The sequence below is a fragment of the Dama dama genome, chromosome 6, assembly GCF_033118175.1.
Source record: "Dama dama isolate Ldn47 chromosome 6, ASM3311817v1, whole genome shotgun sequence".
NCBI classification, from domain to species: domain Eukaryota; kingdom Metazoa; phylum Chordata; class Mammalia; order Artiodactyla; family Cervidae; genus Dama; species Dama dama.
This window is the reverse complement of record NC_083686.1, coordinates 25,564,306-25,584,525: the sequence shown is the minus strand read 5'-3', so window position 1 is coordinate 25,584,525 and position 20,220 is coordinate 25,564,306. Positions and strand designations below refer to the sequence as shown.

Sequence of the window (20,220 nt, the reverse complement as noted above, 5' to 3'; positions counted from 1 at the left end):
AGCAGAATAAAATGGTTGTCTTAAGCCACTAAGTTTCGAGGCTGTTGATTATGCAGCACCAGATAATTGGAATGAAAATTGTATAAATGTTTTATAAAATTATAAAACAAATTTAAATCAAAACAAAAATAATCAATGTTTAAAAAGCAAATGTTAAACAAGCGAATCTAACCTTGTATGCACTGATGGCATAACCATGTAGAAAGGAGTTCTTTCAAATGACTTGAAAATTCAGGAATTGTATATGCCTAAGTGGATATACTCAAAGGGCAAAAAGGAGAAGTCTTTTGGAGGCAAAGAAGTCTTAAAGAGTTTTCAGTAAGCATATTGTTGTAATAGTACTGTTATTGTATTTCTGATACTGATTTATATACTGTAGGACAAAGTAAATAATACCATACTGGTATCATTAGGGGGAAAAGATTTTTAATAAAGAGAAAGGAGACAGAATAGCAAAGTTGTTAGGTAAAATTATTGTGATCCTAAGTATAAATTGTCCATTAAAATAATGCATATTTTCCAGATCTGTTCATTGAAAAAGTATAGGAAGTAATGGCCAACCTGGTAGCGAACACCCCAAACCCTGAAGAAATAGTGATTTCTAATCTGGAGACAAAAATGTGCAAGATGAGCCTGGGATGTGTTGCCAAACTAGAAAGGAGGCCGTGAGTTTATAAAGATACTTAAGCTCACAGTAACAAGTGAAAGTGAAAGTCGCTCAGTTGTGTCTGACTCTTTGTGACCCCATGGAGCATACAGTCCATGGAATTCTCCAGGCCAGAATACTGGAGTGGGTAGCCATTCCCTTCTCCAGGGGATCTTCCTAACCCAGGGACTGAACCCAGGTCTCCCACATTGCAGGTGGATTTATTACCAGCTGAGCCACCTGGGAAGACCCGTAGAAACAAGATGCTCATTATTTCCCTTGCTTCCGTCTACATCTCTGGTTGCCTCATTCTCTTCGACCTGATGCTTAAGTACTAGAATCCTTCATGACTCTGTCTTTATTCCCACTCTAGGCTACTTCAGTGACCCCCATGGCTTCAACAATCACCCATACTCTGATGCCTTCCAAAGGCATGGATCTCCACTGATGTCTCCAAAAACCAGATCTGAATATGCAACTGTCTACTCAGCACTTCCACCTACATGTTACATGGGCACCTCAAACCCAATGTGTATAAATCATCACTTTCATTCTACCTGATCTTGGTTGGTCTCCATTAATTTTATGTCAGAAATTGGCATTATCACCTACCCAGGTATGCTGGATTTCCCAGGTAGCTCAGTGATAAAGGATCCACCTGCCAATGCAGGAGTCCCAAGGTAAAGAGACGTGGGTTTGATCCCTGGAGTAGGAAATGACAACTCACTCCAGTATTCTTGCCTGGAAAATTCCATGGACATGGGAGCCTGGTAGGCCACAGTCCATGGTCTGCAAAGAATTGGACATGACTAAGCACAGCACAGGTATGCTATCTAGAAACCTGGATGTCAATCTTTTCTTTGCTAATACTTTATTTTGTTCCTCAAATTGATTTATTTTTTGCTTGTTTGTTTTTTTGACTGCTATGCTGGATCTTCATTGCAGTGCACAGGCTTAGCTGCCCTGTAGCATGTGGGATCCTAGTTCTTCAACCAGGGATCAAAGCTGCATCCCCTGCACTGGCAGAAAGAAAGAAAGAAGAAAAAAGTGTAGCTGCTCAGTCGTGTCCAACTCTTTGTGACCCCATGGACTGTAGCCCTCCACATTCCTCTGTCCATGGGATTCTTCAGGCAAGACTACTGGAGTAGGTTGCCATTCCCATCTCCAGGCTGCATTGGCAGGGGGATTCTTAATCACTGGACCACCAGGAAGTACCTCGGATATCACTCTTGATTCATCCTTCTCCCCAACCCCACACATGTAATCATGTCCATTCCACCTCCTGAGTATTGTGAGAATTCATCCTCTTCTCTCCCAGCTCTATAGCCACCAACTCTGGACCATGGCAATATCATCTCTTGCTTAGATGACTTTTGTTGTTATTGTTCAGTCACTTAGTTGTGTCCAACTCTTTGTGACCCCGTGGACTGCAGTATAGCAGGCTTCTCTTTCCTTCACCACATCCTGGAGCTTGCTCAAGCTCATGTCCATTGAGTCGGTGATGCTATCCAACCATCTTGTCCTCTGTTGTTCCCTTCTTCTCCTGCCTTCTATCTTTCCCAGCATCAGGGTCTTTTCCAATGAGTCAGCTCTTCACATCAGGTGGCCAGACTACTGGAGCTTCAGCTTCAGCATCAGTCCTTCCAATGAATATTCAGGGTTGATTTCCTTTAGGATTGATTGGCTTGATTTCCTTGCAGTCCAAGGGACTCTCGAGAGTCTTCTCTGGCACCACAGTTTGAAAGCATCAATTCTTTGGTGCTCAGCCTTCTTTATGGTTCAACTCTCACATCCACATATGACTATTGTAAAAACCACAGCTTTGACTATATGGACCTTTAGCTTCTAAATTGTTCTTCCTTCTACTCTTACACCACCCACTTCAATCCCTGCCACAATTCCTTCTTCATGGAAGCCAGAAGAGTCTTGTATGTATGTAAATCTTTTATGTATGTTTTGAATGGTTTGTCAAGCCTTTAGAATAAAGTTTAAATCCTACCTGCTCCTGAGTGATCTGGGCTCTGCTCACCTCCACAGCCTCATGCCATACCATACTCTATCTCATTCATGTCAACCATTCAGTTCCTTGAATATGCCTTTCTTCTTGCTACTTCATGACCTTCGTACCCTCTACCTGAAATGCTCTTTCATCCCCTTTCTGCCCAATCTTATTTCTTTAACTTGTAAAGGTAGAGTTTGGGGTAAACCCCAATGGGTAACACTGACTCCTTGAGTAAATTTTAATTCTATTAAATATAGTTCATCAAGTCCTAAGATATTCAGCTGAGTAGCCTGTGGTCATGTCACCAGGAGGAGAAGCTGATTTTCAAGAGTCAGCATGAGGAGCAATATAATGATTTCCTGTCCACCCTGAGAAGCCCCTCCCTGTGCAATGAGGGCTTCCACTGAGGTCCCCACAGTTAGTCTGAAGGTAGGAAGCACATACCTTTCTCCGCATTCTGGAAAGCAAAATGGTGCTGGGTTGAGGTGCCGCTTCCCATAACTTAAGTGTGATGTTTCTGCAGGACGCAGATAGCAGGTCCAAGGGAGAGTGAATTGTTTGCTGACAAAAGGAAGATGGAACCTGCAACAGGGAGATTTGGGTAGAATATTAGTTCAGGTAGAGCAAAGTATCTATGAGCCTTGTCTCCCACATCATAAAAACATATATAAAGCTATCATGTGATAGCAGCCTCCTCCCCACCTCCCCAGCACATGAGATGCCCTTCCCCTGAAAACTCCTTCCATGTGTCATCTCATATCTCCCCAACGTTTTCATCCTTCCTACTGGCTTCTCTTTTTCAGTCTAAAAACATACCAAAGTCTCATCTCAGAGCTGTTCATCATCACCATCCTTTGACCTCCTCTATCCCTCAAGCTATAACCCGACCTCTCTCTTCTTTTCATCCAGACTTCTCCTGAGCAGACCACTTATCTTCTCCTTAATTCCTCTTAACATCATCTTTTTCACCCTCACTATTGATCAAAACTTTTTACGCTGATGTCTCCAATGTTTCATCTTTTCAGCCCTGACCTTGCCAGAATAGCAAGGCCATCATCTCATAAGTCATGCCTTGATTTAAATTTTACTCCATGGGTCTTCATGAGTCTACTCTTTTGTATGTTGACAAAAAATTAACCAGTCACTCTAAGAAAGAATTGGAAAATTTTATTTGAGCTAAATTTGAGGATTATAATCAGGGAAGAGCAACTCAGAAAGCTCTGAGAACTGTTCCACTGATGAGAAATCAAGGCACTGTTACATATGTTTTTTTGAGACAGAGGGCTGTACACCAAATGATGTATTATTGACAGTTTACACAATCTAGCTCTGCAGGTGTAGAGTGGTTGGGCATGTGGCCCCTTACAGATTCATGAAGGAATATTATCTTTAAGGAGTTGTCTTGGTGCTAGAAGACTGTTGCTCTTTTGGTTGAGCAGGCATTCCTGTTAATGGAGGAAGTCTGGCTGATGCATATTGCGGATATATGATGCACAGAGTGGGGAGAGAGGAAGTCAAGGGCAGGGAAAATTTTTTAAGTTGAAATTTCTCTTGTCTTGCCATAAAATATGAATTTTATTTCATTGCATTTATTTTCTTTCCTTCTTGAGTTCACTGTCCTCTATCCATCCCTTAAATGTCAATTTTATTTGTATTCTACTCTCAAAGGTCTGCTCTCTCACTCTGTATACGCTTCCTACATAATTGAATCAACTCACATTTTCAAATATTACTCCCTCCCTCTTAAATCTCCATCTCCATCTCAGACTAAGTCTAAACGTCAGCCCTGCAAACCCAGCTTCCTGCTAAACTTTGGGGTGCCTCAGACTCCATGCAACACAAATACAACTCATCTCCCCAAAAGCCTTCTCCTTTTCTCCTTTCTTCAACACAGTTCTTACCTAGAAATTTTTTTTTTTAAGGAAGAAGCTTTTTTTAAAAATTGCGGCAAGCAGGTTCTTTAATTGTGACACATGGCATCTAGTTCCCTGACCAGGATCGAATCCAGTGTCCCTGCATTGAGAGAGAAAAGTCTTAGCCACTGGACCATCAGGGAAGTCCCCCTAGGATGTTTTTGCCTTTACGAGTATGTTCTTCCTGGCTGACCCTTGACTAACTTTACTCGTTCCTTAAGTAATGAGTAAAGATGCACTTCAGGCATCATCTTCCTTAAAGAAGCCAGTTTGACATGCCCTTCCTCTGAACTGCTGCATGTCCCAGTCACATCTCTGATGAAATATAATTTACATTTCAAGACAGGACAAGAAAAATTGAATACAAACTTCTCTCTGTGTTGGTTTGGGTCTCCTCCTCTCCTCCCTGCTGTGGAGTGTGCCTCCACAAGAACCAGACCTCTTCAAAGGTGGAAGTGCCCGCTAAACCTTCAAGAGCAATACTTTTTCTGTCTTCTTAGTACAGTGTAACTTCTTAAATCAATAGTACGCTTTCCCAGCTTGCTTTGCATCATGTGCTTACCTGGACTATGTATCCTTGCTGAACTTTATGTAAAATATCAACATGTCATTTTGATGTATGATTCTTTGTTTCTAAAATGGATATAACCATGCCTTTGACTTCTAACAAATGGAGCAAGACCTTAGAGCTTTTGGAAAAGTTGTTTCCTGGTTCATAATCCTCAGTTTGGCTCAAATAAAATGATTTTTTTTCCTTCTTAACTTGATAACTGAATTTTCCTTGACATTTTCTTGGGGTAGCTAGCAAGCTTCAGAGACACCCAGCAGCTGACATCTAGAGTCTACCCTGAACCAGAGCTTGGTACCAGCATGGGCCCATGAAGCCTTGTCCACTTCTTAGTATTCCTCAAGTGTTTTGGTGAGTTCTCCTGATAGCCAGACATCATTGCTTTAAATGATGTCCTGAATTTTATTCAAGCTGTTTCTCTTGGGACTTGGAATCCTAAGGGGATACCGGTCTATTTCCTAGGCAGGGGCCTAAGTGGAAATTCCTAGGCAGGCACCTAGGAGGAACTTTGGAGTAAACTGGGTTGGCTGTCCTCTTTAAAAATTTGGCTTAAATTGGAAATTGTATGTTCATGTGGTCTGAACAAATTGTTTGCTGGTGAAATGAGAGACTGAACCTGCTCAGCTCTGAAGAAAAGGGACTTTGCTTCTTCTAGCCATAATGTGTGACTGAGAAGCTGGCAGAAGTGTCTGAGAATCAACTCTCGTGACTCATACTGGTCCTACAGGGCATCCCACTACAATCATCAAGGAAATTCTGCTCCAAGGACACAGTAAGGCTGATCACCCAGTGCTCTGAGCACCCATGGCAGTTTCAGACTGCTGGAGGGAGAAACCCAGACTTGTAAGAGAGTCGAACAGACCCAAGGGTAACTCCTTAGGGAGTCGGAAGCAGCACATATTCGATCCGTCACATTGCCCTCAGTTGTTCAGATTATATCTAAAATAGGCTACCAAATGAATAGTGAGAAACCATCCTTCAAAGGCTGAACAGCTTCCCATGGGCAGTCACTCCTGGAACCCCAGCTGGCTTCCTGGACAGTTAGAACAAAGTCACTGCTTGCAAGCACTTAACTCTTAAATGGCCAGGATGGGACTCTCCAACATTCCAAAACCATAGAGAAAGCCTCCTTGATAAAACATCTTTTCAAAATTCTGACCCTAAGAGAACAAAATTAATCCTAGGAGAAAGCTTAAAGTTATAACTCTTATCATGTCCTTGAAATGTAAACACAGCCCACATTGCCTAAAACTACAGCCTTGGCTCAATACGCAGAATTTAAAACTAAAAGGGGAAAAAAGAGGGTGGGAAGCTTTTTAAATATCAAGCGAAAAAGCTCTCAGACTCTGTGTCTATCTGGATATACGTATGATTGTGTATATGTTATAAATACAATACAACCCTCCCTCTGGATGGGGCTATTAAAGTTAATTTGTAAAAGAATTTTATTTAATTGATTTAGAAGTAAGTGCTTACAAATCAAATATTTCTAAATGTAACTTAGAATTACTCAGAATTTTAAAGGATCACGTGATCTAGGATTGATCTTTGCTGGAAAAAAAAGCAAGTTTAAACTGATAGTTTAATTAATATAGACATGTCTTTAGAGTTGAGTGGGCTTCCCTTGTGGCTCAGCTGGTAAAGAATCTGCCTGCAACGTGGGAGACCTAGGTTTTATCCCTGGGTCGGGAAAATCCCCTGGAGAAGGAAAAGGCTACCCACTCCAGTATTCCGGCCTGGAGAATTCCATGGACTGTATAGTCCATGGGGTCGCAAAGAGTTGGACACGACTGAGCGGCTTTTACTGTGAAGTTAAAAGTACAACAACATTAAATACAATACTTTCACTGTACATAGGTTTACTGAAAGTCAAGTAGCTTATTTATCTATGTTATAAAATTGTCAACAAGAAAATTAATGGCCTGATGATATTTTCACAAATAATGAAAGAGATAAATGAGATTAAACATTTCTGAGTAAACTATTTAAGAACAATTATGTTTTATGGTATGTCTACCTAAAAATAGTTCCTCCATATTTTTGGCAACTTGAAACTTCAGAGGTCTGATAAGTTAAATGATGAAAATTCAGTGAATGTCTAGATCATTTTTTCTCTAGATTATTTTTAATAGGATAAAACTAGAATTTGTTTCTTCTCTAGGTTTCCTTGAATGTTAATCTGCTTTTAATAACAGACTGTGAAATTTCTTTACCAGCAACTTTCTGCACTTGCCTTTGAAATCTTTTATTGTTATTTTGGTTAAATGAAAAAACATTGTTCATAGTAACTTATGATCCTACTTGCCAATCATTTAAAACCTTTTGATATCTTTGACAAACTTTCTCAAATTCTAAAGGAAGTTTTTTTGACCTCTAACTCACTTTGGGATCCTTCAAAGGACCCCCTGAATATCTCAAAGAGAGATATTAAACTAATCAAGTTTATTTGGTCTGCTAAATTACATGGAAAACATTGTCAAATGAGTAACAATAAACCTTCTTAAGTTATATTCTATGGGTGAACATTATTAATATAAATGTTCTAGAAATTATAAGAAGTTCCTAAAATTCAAAGTATCCTGGTATGTTGTCAGTCATAATTCTAGTTATTATCTTAAAATTTCACATGTCACAGAAACAGCCAGATTTCCTTGATGACTACATTATAATCAGGTCTTTAATGATGCTTTTTAAGCCTTTTGTCATTTACAGATAGCTACTGTTCCACTCTGATACTTTTACAAAAATGCTTGTAGATGACTTGCTTTAACGCTCCAAAACTAACTTAGACTCGGTGGTAAAAGGACTTCTGCCTTGTAATGTGGGCTATTTCAGCAAGGGCTCTCTTATGTAAGGATACTGGAGAAATAGTAACGGGGCCTCCTTTAACGAGTGATGTGGCTCCCTCAGTTGAGTCTCTTCTAAACTCTCACCACATTTCGCACCATTCTTGTATGCCACCTAACTTCTTACAAAGTATTGTTGTTTTCTGCACCTAATACTATCTTGATTCTATATAATAACCTTAACCTTACAGTTTTGTTTCCAGTACTACAGGAAGAAAACAACCAAACTGTGTTTTGTTAACAGGTTATCTTTTTGCTTCTATTGATAGGCTGATCTTGATTTACAAATGGATCCTACTTAAGGGGTGAACAGGACATGACTGAGCTGGTTATGCAATAACGCCCACAATGGACATAACTAAGAGCTCTTATTGACCAGAAAGAAAGTCAGCACAACAAGCTGAACTAATTACCTTAACCCAAGCTTAACCCACAACTCCCCCCAAAAAATGGAAAATAGGTCACAGAGTTGTTCATTCTTATACAACTGCCAAAACAGTGAGCCATTATGAAAACACCAGGGCATTCCAAACCTGACACTGTGGAAGCTAAAGCAAATCAGTTCGCTGATACTACAGTCAAAGAAGCAACTTTAAACACTGGTTCTGCCCAGCCTCGAGAATGTTCACTGCTCTCCATTAACCCTGCAAAGGAAATAAGATTTCTTCCTACAGGCTCAGGAATCCACCATGAAAGAAAAGAAACAGATACCGTATAGCAACCAAAAGGGAAAATTTTAACTCCATCACACAAATATGGTTTAGACCTGATAAAATGCCCCTCCCCAAAAAAACCTTATAGTGTCTATTGAAGCATATTTGCCATTACTCCAACATGTACATTCTTTATCCCATTGGGCATCCGAGAAAATGGTTTTATGGAAAAAAACAGTATTTTTGGAAACTTTCACCCACAGCAGTTCGAAAGGAATATTATTAGATTATTTACAGAGCCTTATTGAGACACTTAAAAAATGATAACCAACTCTTTTTATAGCAAGCTTCTAGGATATGAAAACCTTAAGGATCATGGATTACAACACAAAGGTTTTGTTTATTGGAAAGGACACCAAATTAAAGATTCTTTGTAGTCATGATGGCAAGAAACTTTTCAGGTATCATTAAGTAATCCATATGCAGCTAGACTGAAAGACATTAATAGATTCACAGCTCTTATTTTATTTATTTTTTTTGGTTGCACTGTGTGGCTTGCAGGATCTCAGTTCTCCAACCAGGGATCGAACCCATGCCCCAGCAGTGAAAGCACTGAATCTTAACCACTGGAAGGTCAGGGAATTCCTTCACATCTCTCATTTTTAAAAGGCCCCTCCACTCAAATGGACTTCAAGCCTTTTCTACCACCTGACTTCAACTAATTCAAGAATCACCAAGCCTAGGATGAGAAGAAGATGATAACAGTAGCAGACAGCTAACCCAAGCATCTGGACCAGGCTTGTAAGACCCATCTTACTAGTTTAGTTGACTGTTTACCAAATATCTAACTCTCTACTAAAAGTTAAAGTTACTGTTTTATTTCTAGCTATCCTTTTGGAAGGAAAAGATGAGATGGAAGGAAATCCTATCCTTCCTATCCAGATGGAAGGGAAATTCTTTAAAGTTGTCACAAAGTATAGTCACTGGAGACAACTTAACCAATGGTTGAAGCTATCATCAAATTCCTTGGTCAATAAAAGGCTGATATAAAAAAAATTTTTTTTTTAATTTTTGACATGCTGCAGTCAATGGGGTGGCAAAGAGTCAGACACAACTTAGTGACCAAACAACAACAACAACAGGCCCCTCATAATTCTTGTCACTGACTTCAGATGTTCCTCTAATCTATAAAATGTTTCCCTTTTAGCATATACCATATTTGTTTCCTACATTTGATTAATTTACTCAATTCTGAAGTTTCTATAATGGGAAAGTGATGTTGCAAAATCAAATGGCTCTTGATTTTTTTTTTTTTAATTAGTTGGAGGCTAATTACTTCACAACATTTCAGTGGGTTTTGTCATAGATTGATATGAATCAGCCATGGATTTACACGTATTCCCCATCCCGATCCCTGCTCCCACCTCCCTCTCCACCCGATTCTTCTGGGTCTTCCCAGTGCACCAGGCCCGAGCACTTGTCTCATGCATCCCACCTGGGCTGGTGATCTGTTTCACCATAGATAGTATACATGCTGTTCTTTTGAAATATCCCACCCTCACCTTCTCCCACAGAGTTCAAAAGTCTGTTCTGTATTTCTGTGTCTCTTTTTCTGTTTTGCATATAGGGTTATCGTTACCATCTTTCTAAATTCCATATATATGTATTAGTATGCTGTAATGTTCTTTATCTTTCTGGCTTACTTCACTCTGTATAATGGGCTCCAGTTTCATCCATCTCATTAGGACTGATTCAAATGAATTCTTTTTAATGGCTGAGTAATATTCCATGGTGTATATGTACCACAGCTTCCTTATCCATTCATCTGCTGATGGGCATCTAGGTTGCTTCCATGTCCTGGCTATTATAAACAGTGCTGCGATGAACATTGGGGTGCACGTGTCTCTTTCAGATCTGGTTTCCTCAGTGTGTATGCCCAGAAGTGGGATTGCTGGGTCATATGGCAGTTCTATTTCCAGTTTTTTAACGAATCTCCACACTGTTTTCCATAGCGGCTGTACTAGTTTGCATTCCCACCAACAGTGTAAGAGGGTTCCCTTTTCTCCACACCCTCTCCAGCATTTATTGCTTGTGGACTTTTGGATAGCAGCCATCCTGACTGGCGTGTAATGGTACCTCATTGTGGTTTTGATTTGCATTTCTCGGCTCTTGATTTTTAAAACTGTTTTGAAATGGGAAACTTGTTCTATAATTCAGACTGAAATTGTGCTTTCATACCAGATTAGTCTGCCAATTTAACTATCTACTGACTCACATATAAAATAGGATTTCTTCATTGAACAATCCCCTTTCTAGTCTAAATGAAATTCTGGGTAAATGAGTAAGCCCTGAGGATACACAGCTTAAATCTTTGCTTCTGACTTCGCTATTGTTGTTGGCTATCTTTATTGACTGGGCTCTATGTCATTTATAGAGTAATAATCTCTTGTGCCTCTCAATGTATATTCAAAAGTCCAACTAAATCAATGATGTCTAAATGACTTGAAACTATTGATTATGTTTACAGTTCAGCATTAAACAATGGGCATGCACAATGTACATACAGGGTAAAACAGTCAAAGTCCTATTAGACAACCTAGAATTGACTATCAGTCCTTGCCAAGAAGTCATTTTGATGTATGTATGATCCTTTGTCTCCAAAATATATATGACTGTGCCTTCAAGAGGCAGAACAGAACTCAGAGTTTTCTGAGAATCTGCTTCCTGGGTTGTAATCCTCACTTTGGTCAAAAAAAAAAAAAAGAATTTTTTTTTCTTCTTAATAAGTAATTGAATTTTTGTCAACATTTTCATCACTGTAACACCATATTATAGTTTTCTATTTTGTGTCTCTTTACCATTAGACTGTGAGTTCCTTGACAGCAAAGACTATATGTTAACAAATTCATCATTTTTATCTCCAGGACTTAGCACAGTATCTGCCACAGGGTGGAGAGTCATTAAAAAGTCATTAAATAAACTTTATGCCAGATTTATTTTTACACCACATAAGTGAATCTTTCTCTAGCTCTTCTTCAGGAGGCATTGTGAGATGTACTAACTAAATATCGAGTGGATTCCACTTCTATATTTCTCCCCTCCCTTACTTTTATCCCACTCAACTTTATTTTTGAAAGTTATTATATCAAGGATGGTCAAAGAGTTGTTATCTTTACCCCTTGCATATCAAAATGAAAGGTTCGCCTAGCTTATGTTGGTTAACAATAAAGAAATAAAGAAGGAAAGCAGTATATCTTTTTAATCTTCAAAATGGTTCCCAGATATAAGGGATGTCATGAAAACAGATTCTGAGTATGAGGTAAAGTGAGAAGCCATTATGACCAAACCAACTGAAATTAACAGATACCTGTAGTTCTAGAGCTGGAAGGGACTTCAATAATGACTGACTCCACCAATGAATCACAACTTGCTTTGACCATTGGTAACTTGCCTATAGATCCATGCTGTATACTAAAATGTTTGGGTTTTGGAAGCACACACAATCGAAAGAAGAAAAGTAATTCTCAGGACAAAAACTGAAACAGTGAAAACTGTGTAAGATCAAAGATGAAAAATGAGCTTGATATGGCCTCAGACTGTTGAAGCAGCATCATTCAGTAATGACTAAAAGATGCCTCTCTGGTGATTCCCCAGCTGAGCCACCTTCTCAGGTAACTGGCATATTTATACTGCATGGGTGAGAGTCCTTGCCTTCTAGGATCTAACTTAGTATCATCTATAGCTGACATTATCTTTTTTTTTTTTTTTTTGCCACACCATGTGGGATCTTAGTTCCCTGACCAGGGATTGAACCTGTGCCCTCTGCAATGGGAGTGCAAAGTCTTAACCACTGGACCACCAGGAAGTCCCAACATTATCTTTTTTTTTTTTCCCCCTGAAATGTAGGTGATTGTTTATCTGCCCACTAAGTAAACCCAAGAAATGGAAGATTCATCACCCAGGACTTGAAGACCTCGAAACACACACAGCAAACAAAGGGGCCTTCTCTGACTCTCTCCCCAGGCCAAACTTGCATCGATTTCCCACGTGAAATGGAAGTTTGTTGCCCTCGTGGTCTCAACCATTTCTGTACATCAGGCTAGAAAGAAAGCTCTTACCTTCTTTGGTATTTTTTACTACCAGTCACAACGAGGCAGAAACCTCTTTAACACAAAGATACGGTCCCCGTCTTATCTTCAAAGTTGGCTCAAGGATCCCAGGTTGATTGGACTTCTTCCAGATCTAGAGTCCAATAAATCAGGTACAGACCTAGTCTGGCATGCCTGCCCCCAGACAGCAACAGAAGACATCCACAGTCCTGGCCAAGCATCCAGGACTCCCTGCCTCCTGGCAATAGGCGGCCCTTGATCTCGGTCAGATCAGGCCTGTGGGAGGATTTGAAGGAGGAGGCTGCTCAAGCTGGGGTGTCTCGCTCACACCCAGGGCCAAGCCCTGAAGACTGCTCACTCCTGCCTCCTCCTCACTCCTAAGTCTTCTTAAATCCGGGATTAGGAGGCTATGTTTCTCAAGCCACATCTGAGAAGGCTGAGCTCCTTAACCTAGAAACAGAAGAGTGCTGACAAGACAGATGGGCCTGGGGGCTCGAGATCTCAAGGCATCCCAGCTGGAGCCACGCAGGAGGCCAAGGCTTTCTTCCTTGGAGCTGGCTCTTCTTTGTTTGCAAAACCTTACTGGAATATCCTGTCTTTTTTTGCTTATTCCTACTACAGACACTTTCCCCAAAGGTTATAACCTAAACTATTCATATGTTAAAATATCAATAATTATTCCCAGAAAACTTACTTTTTCAATAAATCTAAGATGCTTCTGTGTATGCTAATAGGCACTAAATATTCCCTGGGAATTTGTAAAAGAAAGAAAAATTATACTCTGTTTACTTACCTGTATTTAGTAGGTCAAGCTGGTTAATTATGTTGTCCAAATCCTCTTTATCCTTATTTATTCTTCCTGATCTGTGCATCTTTGAAAGAAATATTTTAAACATTTCTACGATAAGTACAGGTTGAGAAATTTATCTTTGCATTATATGTTTTGAAACGCTACAATTAAATATTAGTTTGAACCATATGACATTGACATTGGAAATTATGTAATACTAAAGGTTTATGGCTATTTTCTTGGTAGAAGGTAACTTATCAAAATAAAATAACACTCTACCCTTTCAAATCCTTTCTGCCTCGAATTCTCTTATGTCTGGTATTTTCACATAGGTTCACTTTTCGTTAGTGGTTGACAGTTAAAATATTTTCCCTGAATTGACTAAAAGTTAAAAGATGGGTTAAATCCTATATTATTGAGAGTATGAGATAAAGAGCCCTCTCCATTACAATATTGGTGGAAATATAAATTGTTTTACTTTTTTGAAATTAAACTAGATTAAATTTTAATTGAGATTTATTAAATTATGTATTTAACTTATTAAATTACAAATTTGTAAACTGTAAACTTTTGGTCCAGAAATCCCACTTTGAAGTATCTTATAAAGCTACACGCCCACATAAAAAGTGATAAGGATTTTTGTTACCATATTGTTCTTGATCATGAAAAACTGGAAACAATTTATAAGTTCATAAATTGTAGAATGGTTAAAGTTATTGTATATACAGGAGAATACTAGGTAGTCATTTAAAAAATGTAGATCAATATCCCCTGTCATGAAAAGATGTTCATAGTTCATGTTATATGGAAAACACAACATGCTATATATATATATAATGTAACCTCAATTTGCAAGAAGAAAAAAAATTGTATATTGAAACATTTTCTAGTTTCTGTAATTGATACTTTGGCATCTTGGGGCTTTGCTGACCAGATAGGGATTGCCTCTCCCAGGGTTAGCTGATGCCTGAGATAGCAATGAACCTGTATATGAATCTTATTGTTGATTCCAGATTATGTTTAAGGAAAATTCTGGTCTCCCCATGGATGTTGAGTCCACACATGTGGCCTTTAACTCTAGGTTTATTAATGAACTAAACTGAGACCTCTGTCTTTTGGTAAAGAGAACTAGAATAAAATGAGCAACTATGCTCATACTGGAGTTGGTTAATTTAGTAAATCAGCTAACCTCCCCACACACTGTATAAAATAAGTTACAAAGAAATATTGTATGGGGTTGTCCAGGTGGCGCAGTGGTAAAGAATCCACCTGCCAATGCCGGAGATGCCAGAGACACCGGTTTGATTCCTGGGTCCGAAAGATCCCCTGGAGAAGGAAATGGCAACCCATTCCAGTATTCTTGCCTAGAAAATTTCATGGACAGAGGAGCCTGGTGGGCTACAGTCCATGGGGTCATAAAGAGTCAGACACGACTGAGCAATGGAGCACAAACACAAACACTGTATTAATACAACACGGAGAATGTAGCCAATATTTTATAATAACTACAAATAACATGGAAATTTTTTAAATTGTGAATCACTATGTTGTACACCTAAAACTCATATAATGTTGTAAATCAACTATACTTAAAAAATAAAATAAAGGGATGACTAAAAAAATCCAAAAGGATTCCTCAAAGCCTCACCCCAGAATTAATCAGTACCCTACAAATAAGGAGGGCTTACAGGGAATCAGACCATCCACAGAGGATTAGAAAGCCCAGGGGGTTATAATCCCTTGTATTAGTCCTGCAATCAGTTACCCATCGGGAAACCCAGTGGCCGTGGATAGAAATATGTGCAAGACCTCCACACTGTAAACAATATTGTTATCCCTCGTCATCTTGTTCCCAGCCCTCACACCTTATCAGCTCCCATTCCTACCGAAAGCAAGCTTTTCACTGTGAGTGAGTTTTGTTGTTATCGTTTGTTGTTCAGTCGCTGTGATGTCCGACTCTTTGCAACCCCACGGACTGCAGCACGCTAGGCTTGCCTGTCCTTCATTATCTCCCAGTGTTTGCTCAAACTCATGTTCATTGAGTCGATGATGCCATCCAATCATCTCATCCTCTGTCACCCCCTTCTCCTCCTGCCCTCAATCTTTCCCAGCATCAGGGTCTTTTCCAATGAGTCGACTTCTCGAATCAGGTGGCCAAAGCATTGGAGCTTCAGCTTCAGCATCAGTCTTTCTGATCTTTTTTAGCATCCCTAGAGATAAGGCCCATCAATATCTCTTTGCCTTTAACTGGAAATGACAACAATACATCTGAACAGTAATTTAAGGTTTACCTAAAAGTCCTGATTTCTCACAAATCCTAAAGGCTTATTTTTATTTAGATGATGTAATGTTCTCTAGAGGCTCTAATCTATTGTAACATGTACATGACATGCTTCGCTGCTCCCCTCACAGGACTCCTCATAGACAGCATCCACCTGTCAAAGCCTTTAGCCTCAAAGAGACACAGGGTCTCCAAGGAGAAGTTGCAGTTTGTTCTAACTCAAGTTTGCTTTTTTAGGGGACTTCCCTGATGGCCCAGTGGTTAAGAACTCACCTTGCAATGCTGGGGATGTAGGTTTGATCCCTGGTGGGAGAACTAAGATGCTGCAGAGCAACTAAGGCCCCACACCTCAACTACTGAGACTGCACGTTCTGGAGCCCTTGTGCCACAATTAGAGAGCCCGCATGATGCAACTACTGAAGCCTGGGAGCCGCAACTAGAGAGTCTGTGCGCTGCAACAGAAGATCCCACGTGCTGCAACTAAGACCTGACGCAGCCAAATAAATAATATTCTTAAACATTTGCTTTTCAGACATCTGATCTCAGAACAAGGACTACACAAAGATCCAGAAAAACTCCATGGCATCCTGCATCTCCCAAATCCCCAAACTAAATCTCAATTGTGAAGCTTTCTTGGGTTAGCTGGCTACTGTCATAACAGGGTTCCAAATTTTTCTCTCATGGTTCAGCTTATCTATCTATCTATCTACCTATCTATATAAATCTTGTTGAAAAACAGTACAGTTCAATTGTTCAGTCGTGTCCAACTCTTTGTGACCCCATGGACTGCAGCATGCCAGGCTTCCCTGTCCATCACCATCTCCCAGCTTCTGCTGCTGCTGCTGCTAAGTCGCTTCAGTCGTGTCCAACTCTGTGTGACCCCATAGACGGCAGCCCACCAGGCTCCCCCATCCCTGGGATTCTCCAGGCAAGACCACTGGAGTGGGTTGCCATTTCCTTCTCCAATGCATGAAAGGAAAAGTGAAAGTGAAGTCACTCAGTCGTGTCCGATTCTTAGGGACCCCATGGACTACAGCCTATCAGGCTCCTTCGTGCATGGGATTTTCCAGGTGAGAGTACTGGAATGGGTTGCCATTGCCTTCTCCACACCATCTCCCGGAACTTGCTCAAACTCATGTTCATTTGAGTTGGAGATGCCATCCAACCATCTCATCCTCTCTTGTCCCCATCTCCTCCTGCCTTTAACCTTTCCCAGCATCTGGGTCTTTTCCAATAAGTCAGTTCTTTGCATTAGGTGGCCAAAGTATTGGGGCTTCAGCATCAGTCCTTGCAATGAATATTCAGTGCTGATTTCCTTTAGGATTGACTGGTTTGACCTCTTGCTGTCCAAGGGACTCTCAAGAGTCTTCTCCAGCACCACACTTTAAAGGTATCAGTTCTTTGGCGCTCTGCCTTTTTTATTGTCTAACTCTCACATCTGTACATGACTACTGGATAAACCATAGCTTTGACTATATGGGCCTTTGTTGGCAAAGTAATGTCTCTGCTTTTTAATATGCTGTCTAGGTTTGTCATTGCTTTTCTTCAAAGAAGCAAGCGTCTTTTAATTTCATGGCTGCAGTCACATTTTGGAGAACCAAGAAAATAAAGTCTGCCAGTGTTTCCATCCTAATCCTATTATTTGGGAAGATCAGGACGATCTAGGTTTTAAAACATTAAGAGAAAGCTTAATGAATCTCTGCCCTTGGACACTCTAATTATCAACTCTTTTACCTTGAAGTCTATGACAAGGAGGGAAATGCCCTCAGAGTACTTATTAAGAAACACAGAGATGGCCGTCACCAATAGGGTATCACAGTTAATCATAGACCCTGTGGTATCCCTTGCCTCTGAGCCATTCCTACCACTGCCCTTTCAGTAAAGGCCACCAAGAAAGAGTCATGGGTTCCTCCCTGACTGTCTTTGTTCCTCACACTGTTGAAAGCCCTTCTGAATTCCAACCATACCCAACATCTGTCAGCAAGACATCTTACTCCCTATGAAATTCTCCTGTTGCCCGCACCCAATATTACTCTTGCTCACTGTAATAAGCCTAACCTTGCCACCCTTTCTTCATCCTCTATGTACAAAACTCCTCGCGACTATTTAACTTCAACAGATCATCTCTCTCTCTCTCTCTCTTTTTGCCCATGCCACACGGCATGTGGGATCTCAGTTGCCTGACCAGGGATCGAACCCACGCCCCCTTCACTGAAGTGTGAAGTCTCAACCACTGGAGCACCAGGGAAGTCCTTAATAGACCATTTCTTGACTCCCCATATGACTTGCAAGAAACCCCTTTAACAAATGTTGACTTTTCATGGCTTACTGATGGTTCTTATTTAAAAGATGAAAATGGTTAATGTTGTGCTGGGTATGCAATTGTAACGTCTTTTGATGTTATTGAGACAATGTCTTTGCCTTTGCACTCAGTACTACAGAGTGAATGACATGCTTACTCAATCTTATATTTCAGCCATGGGCAAAATCATATATATTAATATTTATATACACAGTAGATACTCCTTTGGAGTAGCCCATGACTTTGGAATGTTATGGAAGTAATGAGAGTTCCTTACATCTAATGGGGATAAAATTTAAAATGTCCCATATATTCAAGATTTATTAGATGCTATGCTTCTACCAGCCACTCTGGCTACTACTAAACTTCTGAGCATTTTAAACTTGACTCTCTGGAAGCTAAAGGGAACCACCCCACTGATATCTCCACTAAAAATTCTCTGCTCTCACAGAAACCAAGAACCAAACCTCTGTCATGGTCCCAAAAGATGTTCCCCCAAATGATAATCTAGACAGATTAGCTAGAGATACTCAACAACTGGCCCCAGAAAAGGAAAAACAATATTGGAACTCTAGTTACTGTTGGTTTGGTAAAAAGAAAAAGCTCTGGTTTGGACCAAATGAGCCAGTCCTGCCAGAGACTATAAAATTCCCATTACTGACTACAGTTGACCCTTGAACAACACAATCCTTGAACTGCAAGGGTCCACTTATACTGGAGTTTTTTTCCAATAAATACATAGTACTGTACTACATGATCTGTAGTCGGCTGATGTAGAATCTTGAATACAGAGGTCTGACTGTAAGTTATACATCTGCAGGGGGATCTGGTGTCCTAACCCCTGCGTTGCTCAAGGGTCAACCATACTGTATATGCATTGAATCATTGATCTACTGATAAAATTATAAACTTTATGAGTCAATATTGGGAAAATATGAATAAACCCACTAAAAGTATCTACTTTATTGGCCACACCCACCCAAAACACAAACCTGGAAAACCTATCCGTGCCACCTAGAACATTTTCAATTACCCAGTAGACTGTTTGAGCTTAGGCAGACGGATTTCCTCCAGCTTCCTCAACTCAAGGATATAAAAAGGTTTTGGCAACAGTTGTATATTTTCTCACTGAACTGAAGCTTTCCCTTGTAGATAGACCACTATCTCTTCTGGGGCTAAGATTCTATTAGAAAAGGCTTCCCTGGCAGCTCAGGCAGTAAAGAATCTGCCAGCAATGCAGGAGACCTGGGTTCGATCCCTGGGTCAGGAAGATCCCCTGAAGAAGGGAATGGCTACCCACTCCAGTATTCTTGCCTGGAGAATTCCATGAACAGAGGAGCCTAGTGAGCTACAGTCCATGGGGGTCACATAGAGTTAGACACAACTGAATTACTAACACTTTCACTTTCATCTAGCAAACCCCACCTCGAACTTCATAGTGACCAGGGAATTCACTTCAGCCAGGTGCTTGGACAAGTCTGTGATGTCTGGCCAGTTTTACAACACTTTCACTGTGCTTAGCAGCCAAAATCCCCAGGGCCAGTCAAATGCATGAATGGCACCATTAACTCTACAGGCAAAAATCTGTAGAGACTCTTCAAATATCCTGCCCAAAGTCACGGTCATTGGTCCTTCTAAACCTTAGGTCTATGTATCCCTTTTGCAACCCATAAACTCTCACCCTTTGAGATAATCACAGGATGCCCAATGCTCCTAGCTCCTGCTTATTTTGATCTATAGCTAATAAGAGGATATATACTTGATTATTTTAGGGACTTCTAGATGGTGCAGTGGTAAGGAATTTGCCTGCTGGTGCAGGAGACACAAGAGACTCGGGTTTGGTCCTTGGGTTGGGAAGATACGCTGGAGTGGGAAATGGCAACCCACTCCAGTATTCTCACCTGGAAAATTCCAAGGACAGAGGAACTTGGTGGGCTACAGTCCATGGAGTTGCAAAGAGTCGGACACGACTGAGCACATAGGCATATACTTTATTATTTTAAAGACCTAATTTTTCCTGTTGAAAATAACTATGATTTAGTAAAACAATCTTTTTCACAGCATGCTCCCTGGAGACAAAGGTCTTCAGTATCATCTCTTAAAACCCAGA

The 20,220-nt window shown here is 40.2% G+C and overlaps 1 protein-coding gene and 1 non-coding gene across 2 annotated transcripts in view; both read right to left on the bottom strand.

Annotated features, from left to right (window-relative positions):
• Positions 1 to 13,684, bottom strand: part of PPEF2 (protein phosphatase with EF-hand domain 2) — a 44,077-nt gene extending 30,393 nt beyond the window's left edge. The window contains exons 1-2 of the mRNA XM_061145770.1: positions 13,531 to 13,684; positions 3,093 to 3,230 (exon numbers count right to left, since the gene is read on the bottom strand). Of these exons, the coding sequence (XP_061001753.1) occupies positions 3,093 to 3,147 (55 nt within the window). The 5' untranslated portion in view covers positions 3,148 to 3,230; positions 13,531 to 13,684. The remainder of the gene's footprint in view (positions 1 to 3,092; positions 3,231 to 13,530) is intronic.
• On the bottom strand, positions 12,421 to 12,493 carry TRNAG-CCC (transfer RNA glycine (anticodon CCC)). The gene has a single exon. It is a non-coding gene; the product is annotated as a tRNA-Gly (tRNA).
• Positions 13,685 to 20,220: the final 6,536 nt, after the last annotated feature.